General features: G+C 38.1%; 1 protein-coding gene and 1 pseudogene across 1 annotated transcript; one reads left to right on the top strand and one right to left on the bottom strand.

The window, feature by feature from the left end:
• Positions 1 to 1,282: 1,282 nt before the first annotated feature.
• Positions 1,283 to 2,221, top strand: LOC115815211 (olfactory receptor 52H1-like; annotated as a pseudogene).
• Positions 2,222 to 5,712: 3,491 nt separating this feature from the next.
• LOC115815210 (olfactory receptor 4D9-like) lies at positions 5,713 to 6,702 on the bottom strand. The gene has a single exon (XM_030778173.1). The coding sequence runs from the start codon at positions 6,700 to 6,702 to the stop codon at positions 5,713 to 5,715; it is 990 nt and encodes a 329-aa protein (XP_030634033.1).
• Positions 6,703 to 7,268: the final 566 nt, after the last annotated feature.

Raw genomic sequence — 7,268 nt, 5'->3', positions numbered from 1 at the left:
GGGGGGCGCTGCAGTTAGCTAAAATATATATTTTGCCTCTTAAGTGTTCATGTGTTTCCCTCAACAAACGTGATTCTTGTGTCGGGTCAGTTATCATAAAACTTGCTATTAGTGCTTACAGCCATGCTTTTACCTTGCTCAGGTCAAGTTTACATGGGGACTCTGCCCTGCAGAACTGCTTGTAGCTATATTGCTCCATCATCTTCTTCTTTTTCTTCTTCTTCTGCCATTGGAGTCTCTGGCAGCCCCTAGAACTGTTTAGTAAAAAGTTGTGCAATTTGGCGCACTGATTGGGGACAGTCCCCTCATTCTTTTCATCAAGTTTCATATCCGCAACTTGAGTGCTCTAGCGCCACCAATGGGTCAAAGTTGACAGAATACATTTATGCACATAACTTTTGAACTGTATGCCCGATTTTGGAAAATGAAGTGCCGTTGGATTCCTTGGATCAAGTCAAGATGAGCGTGACATCATTATCTGCCATATTGGATTTTATAAAAAAGTGATTATTTGCTACTCCTCAGACAAACTTTGTCCAATATTCACCAAATTTGGCACAGAAGATCAGACCAAGCCTCATAAAAGTTATCTAATGGATTTTTGAAACTGTTTGTCTGTCACAGCCAATCGAAATCGGCGACAAAGTTGCCAAAATGGAAGTGAGCTCATATTTCAGCAGCGCTTTGATGTATCAACACCGAACTTGGTGGACTGACTAAAGACTCCATCCAAAGAAAGTCCAGAAAAAATGCCCCATTTTATCACTTGGGGTTCTATACTAAATAAATAAATAAGTAAATAAATAAATAAATGTTTTTGCTCATTACTCTTCATATCCTTGTTCTAAAATCATGATTGTCATTTGAAGTCATGCCTTTTTTGATCCTGGGTCAGGGAAACGCTGCTTTAGTTTTCTTCCCAAATGACCATAACAATAAAAAAGGAAGCTGCTCAATGCTTATGATGAAGTGTGACATACTGCTCCCAAAGGATGATCAGGGCAGTCCTTCTCCAACACATTTGATAAAACTGGCTCTCCTGCTACATCCGCTGAGAACTTTTTTGAGTTGTTTACTGTGCCAATGGATGTCTGAATTGAGATATCTATGGGTATTACTCGGACCACTACTTGGGTATTACTAAGTTACTGCTCAGTGTGTTCCATTGTCTTTCCAACTCAAGTTGGAAAATAACAGTAGGAACCTACATTGATCATCAACATCATTTGATCTGAATAATCAAAACAGATTTGCCTCTGTGGTAGTGCAGGAGAACACTGTCATGTATTCCAATGTATCTGACAGTTTGACCATTTTGACTTTGGAATCTTTAGCATTGCATGAATCTCTCAGATTTCCAACTTTTGTTTGTGGAACTTTTACATATATGATGATTCTGTTTTGCAACTTGATTATTTTGTTTACCATTGCCCTTAACAGGAACCTGCATAAACCCATGTACATGCTACTGTTCAGCATGCCCATTAATGATATGATGGGTGCTACAGCCTTTTTCCCTCAGCTGATCTCCAGTATTCTGACAGAGGAGAGATCTATGTCCTATCCCGCATGTTTCCTACAGGCTTTTATCTTACATTTGTATGGGGGTGGCACTCTTCTCATTCTGACTGTCATGGCCTATGGCAGGTACATGGCTATCTTATGTCCACTGAGATATACTTCCATAATGACTCCAAATAACTAAAAAAAAATTATTGCTGCAATGTGGCTCATTAACTTTTCCCTCATAGGTTTACTTTTGGTTCTTGTAACTTGTTTTAAAATATGTAGGACAGATATAGTGGACATATACTGTAATAACCCCAATTTAGTGAGGCTGATATGTGAAGACACAAGGGTCGACAATTACTATGGATTGTTCACAATTGCTTTTTATCAAATATTAACTATTGTCGTCATGGCATTTACATACATGCAAATCCTTATTACATGTATCAGAAGTAAGCAGTCGGCAGCCAAAAGCAAGGCCATTCAAACTTGTGGTACTCATTTAGTGGTCTATTTATTTTTTGAATGCAATTCTCTCTTTGCTCTACTCGCTTATCGATTTGAGAGTGTGTCACCTTATTTACGAAAGGCTTTTGGCATATCTGTCCTTCTGTTCCCACCTGTTCTAAATCCTCTCATGTATGGCCTGAAAACAAAAGAAATTAGACAGGAAATTATGCTATTTTTCAAAAAAAGGGCATCCTTCAAGTAATGTTCGATGTAAAGTTAGTAATACTGACTAAGACTTGTATCATTTTCCATAAATGGTTGTCATTCAAGCAAGTGTAAATTAGATGTATTGAAATTTGTCTTCTATTTATTTTTAAAATGGTCTGTTTGACAAAGGTTTATACCTTTTGATGGCTGATTGCATGGTTTTACATGTGAAACAGATTATTCTGTTAATCTGTTATCATTGCTTTCTTATAACATTGAAAATAATGCCGAAATATAATTATTTAAAAAAATTGAGTAATAAATTACATTCACAAGAAATAGAAATATCAGAAATATTAATGTTTCATATTATTACCTCTTCCATCCAAGAATTCTGAACCTACTCATCAACTAAAAGACAGTAGTATTTTGATATTTTTGTAGTATTTCTCTTTTAATATTTTTATATACGCATTGCATACTTTTCAGTTTTATTTTTATGTTATAACACTAACCCCACTTTACTTTTGTTTTACTGATGGTGATAACGGGGTTCGTTTACCATTCATTTCTATGTGTAGTCGTAATGACCGTGCAGCATGTCACTCAGCTGGCCTTTTGTGATATGTTCAATGAACATGCTATGCAACTGAACTGACTGGTTGCCTGATCATCCTTTTGGGTATAAACAAGAGGCCATAATTCAGTGCATTTGCTTCCAGTATCAGGACCTTTCAGATCTGCAAACTTTCTTATCTTAAACACTGGATACAAAACATATTTAGATAATTAATTTTGAACTCATTTTGACTGACATTCTAATCTATCTCACATTCTAATTCATCTCAGTAAAGACTGACACAGAAGTTGTAAGATAAAATCATATTTAATGAATACATAGTCTAACTGATCTGCTTGCCTGGCTGATCATTGTTTAGGGTGTGAGGAAAAAGCTGTCACAGTAAGGCACATTTTCTTCCAGCGTTAAAATCTTTACATCTGAAACATCAGTCAAAATATTTTGCTTATTCTCATCTTGACCCAGAAGTTGCCATTAAAATGACTAAATACTTGACATTTGCTGTAATGTATTTGTTCCGTCTTAATTTGCAATACAAGTAAACTGATGCCTGCAACAGCAGACATCATCCATGGTGCATTATTATGGGACCTGGACCAAAACTCTTTAAGTGTGTGTTCTGTGTGTAAACCAAACACACAAGATCTTTCACTAAGCTGTTGCCTTTGTTGTTTTTCTGGATCAGATAGCATGTAGGCCCAGGTCCTTGCAAAGCCACATGAAAAGATATCATTCCCAGCTTACTACTCTAGATCATCCCCCAGAGATGGCTCCTTTACTCATCATTTTCTGTTTAAAAGTATACAAAAGTCAGCTTTGTGTTTGAGAACCTTCTCCTCATGGACTTTTTTTTTTTTAATAAGAAATGACCATGTTTGAACTTAATGGCTGCTCCATACTCATGATGATGTGTGCTCACTAAGCTTAGTGACCTGCTCCTTTTTCAACATCTCTTACTCTAATGTGGTTAAAATATTAACTATACAAAGGCCAGTGTACCAGGAGCACCAGCTTATGCTGGGTGTCACCCATTCCTTTGTTTCAAGAATAATCTGTATTCCCCAGGCCACAGACTCTGCCACAGAAGTTTTGAACTTTCCACAGGGATGGTAGTCTATGCTGGTACAATGACATCACATAGATGCTGCCATCTGAATGGCAGTGCCAGGATGACATGCACTCAGTACCAACTAACATTCCTGTGTTGTAGAAAACTTGTTCCATTTGATCCTGAAGATACTCTGTTGGGTTGATGTGTGGGGAGTCCACAGGTCTCTCAAGTAAATGGACTCACTGTCATGTTTCTGAGGTCGTATGGAAACGCAGCCAGTCAGCAGCAATGTAGGAATGTATCGCTGCATTCAGTCTTTTCAGTCATTTGGTACAAAGGGACCTAATGTCTGCCAGGAAAACATCCATAGTACCATAAAGTCCCCAACTACCAGCCTGCACTCCTGATACTGGGTAGGATGAACCATAGATCCATGTTACTTATGCCAAATTGCAATTGTGCCAAAGTCTGTGACAACATTTGTCTGCTTACCTTTGAGTTTGCAGGCTGTAATCACTGCAAGCTTATAATTCAGCAAAATGCTTGTCATTGAAGTATCATGATGAATATCATCAGACTGGGACAATAAAGAATGTAATGCCAATGCACTCATGGATTTCAAAACACATGCTCATGTTTTCCTTAAGATGGTGATACTAGTGGGCAGCACGGTGGCGCAGTGCGTAGTGCCTCACAGCAGGAGTGTCTCGGGTTCAATTCCCGGCCGGGCGGCCAGGGTCCTTTCTGTGTGGAGTCTGCATGTTCTCCCCGTGTCTGCGTGGGTTTCTTCTGGGAGCTCTGGTTTCCTCCCACAGTCCAAAGACATGCAGGTTAGGTGAATTGGAGACACTAAATTGCCCTTAGTTATGAATGTGTGTGCGAGTGTGTTTGTCTGTGTGTCTGCCCTGCGATGGACTGGCGACCTGTCCAGGGTGACTCCCCGCCTTTTGCCCTATGAGCGCTGGGATAGGCTCCAGCACCCCCCACGACCCTAATCAGGATATGTGGCTTAGATAATGAGTGGTGATACGAGTGTGCCATCTTGTGTTTTGGAAGTGTAAGTATGTGAATGAATGTGTGTGTGTGTGTGTGTGTTTGTGTGTGACGGGGGGGGGGGGGGGTCTGATTTTGGGATCAGTCAAATTCAAATTTTTTTTTTTTTTTTTTTTTTTTTTTTTTTTCCTTTTAATCAGAAAAATGATCTATATAGTGTTGAACATAATGTTTTATCATAACAACATCTCTCTGTAAAGCCTCTCTCTTCTTTTTGGGGAAGAACAATCATGCAGTTATTTTATGTGCGGTTGTAAGAGAGCCAATACAGAACCTGTTAAAGACGACTTATAAGGAGTAGTAGCCAGTTCAGTAGAATGAAGGCGTAAGTGTAAAAAAAAGATAAGCAAGTAGGGTGGGTTAAATGATAAAGTGGACAGAGGTTCCTCACCACAACTCTGAATAAATTGAAAATTAATAACTAGAACACTCAGTAACAGTAAATCATTCCACCATTCCTGCATTGGTTATACTGGACATTGTACTGTATTTGGCCAGAATATAATTATCCTCCCACCATTCTAATAAGCATATGAAATCAAAGAGAAACACCTTTAATATGTTTAGGATTAAATTAAGAAATGTGTACAGTCTCATTGCATTTTTTATCTTTTCTTATTTTGGAATGCAACGTCATATTCTATTAAAAATGAAGAAGGACCTGATGAGTCACACAATACACTCTAAAGCACAAATGCATATAGAACTATTACACAAATACACAAATCAGCAAACATAAAAGCAAATCAGATTGAAAGCAATTCCAGCACATTTATAGTTATTATCATTCTTATAAGTCTTATTGCTATAGCTATCACATGTAACTATCACATAATAGAAGGATGCTCTTTCCTAAATGTTGTCACTGTGAGGAAAGTGTTTTTTTTGTTTTAGACATATTTTTGGCATTTAAGCTGAGAATAATTTTTTTGTAACTTTGTTTCATTTTAACTTTAATCTCTCTTGTTTTAACTCCATATATAATAGGATTTAGACTTGGAGGAAAAATAACAAATGTCATGCCCATGAATTTCTGCAAGTTTGGAGGACTGTAAGGAGCTCTATACACCAGAACCACTGCAAAACCAGATAACTCATATATGAGGAATACAAGCAAATGTGTAGCACAGGTATGCAAGGCTTTTGACTTGGAGTCGGAGTCATTGCCTTTGAAGCATGCCAGCAAAATCTGTGTATAGGAGAACACCACAGAAAACAGGCCAATGCCATGGAACAGTCCTGTTATAAACAGTCCATAGATATTGTTCACTGTGATGTCTGTGGCACAGGTCAGTCTTAACAGAGACACATTGTCACAGTAAATAGTTACAAGGAGAGTTCTACAAACAGGAAAATGCAAAGTAAGCCCAAACAAAGCCCCTACCAGAGCGAAATCAGTGAGCCAGATTAAGATAATCAGCCACTTAACAGTGCGTTTAGATATAAGTGAGTGATACCTTAGAGGGTGGCATATGGCAATAAAGCGATCAAATGCCATCACTGACAAAATAAGAAGAGTTGCACCACCATATATATGTAGGCACCAAGCCTGTATTACACATGCTGGGTAACTGATCAGACTGGACTGAAACATCAGGTCATATATAACCTTGGGAACCACAGCACTTATACCAATTAAATCGTTCAGTGACAAATTGAACAGTAAATAATACATTGGCTCATGCAAAGTTCTGTTACATATAATAATCAGCAGTAAGAGCAAATTACAAATTAGTGTGAAGGAGTAAATTAAAATGCCTACTGCACAAGTCACATAGCTGCTTGTCAGTGATAAATCTAGTGTGTTCAGCATAAAATTTACATTCAGAACATCCAGTGTTGCGTTAGCCATGATGGATTTGCCTCCTGATGAGCCAGTCTGCCAAGCAACCTGTAAAATACTCAACCTGTGTGAATATAGCTTTGCTCCTCTCTGCTCTTCTCCTCTATGCTCAGAAATTCCCAAAATAAGTACTATTCTGTGTCATCATATTGAATTAAACTGGTCATTGTACCACTGGAGTTATTATAAAAATACATTAATTTTAGCGAAAGGAAAGTTTGATAATGCACATCTCTACAAGTGCATTTGGTCTCTCATTATCAGAACAAGTGATCTGACACTATTAATATACTCTTGGAAGGGTTGGGAAAAAGCGCTCTGCACCACCATTAGCATCCTGCGGGCAAAAGACAGGCAGTGTTCCATCCCCCATTGACCTGTTGGGATTAAGTTATCACAAAAGACAGGCAGTGTTCCATCCCCCATTGACCTGTTTGAATTAAGTTATCACAAGGAAATTTCCATTGTAAAATGTATGAATTCAGCTCAAGGGTCATTTATATGTATTGTTTTTCAATGGGGAATGTAGGTCATTCTCAGGAAACCCCATCTATCTGTGTCATTGTTGAACGTGG

The sequence above is a fragment of the Chanos chanos genome, chromosome 6, assembly GCF_902362185.1.
Source record: "Chanos chanos chromosome 6, fChaCha1.1, whole genome shotgun sequence".
Classification (NCBI taxonomy): Eukaryota; Metazoa; Chordata; class Actinopteri; order Gonorynchiformes; family Chanidae; genus Chanos; species Chanos chanos.
This window is presented reverse-complemented; position numbering and strand designations above follow the sequence as displayed.

Coding starts and splice junctions, on each gene's coding strand:
- LOC115815210 (XM_030778173.1), bottom strand. CDS start 6,702: ATGGCTAACGCAACACTGGATGTTCTGAATGTAAATTTTATGCTGAAC.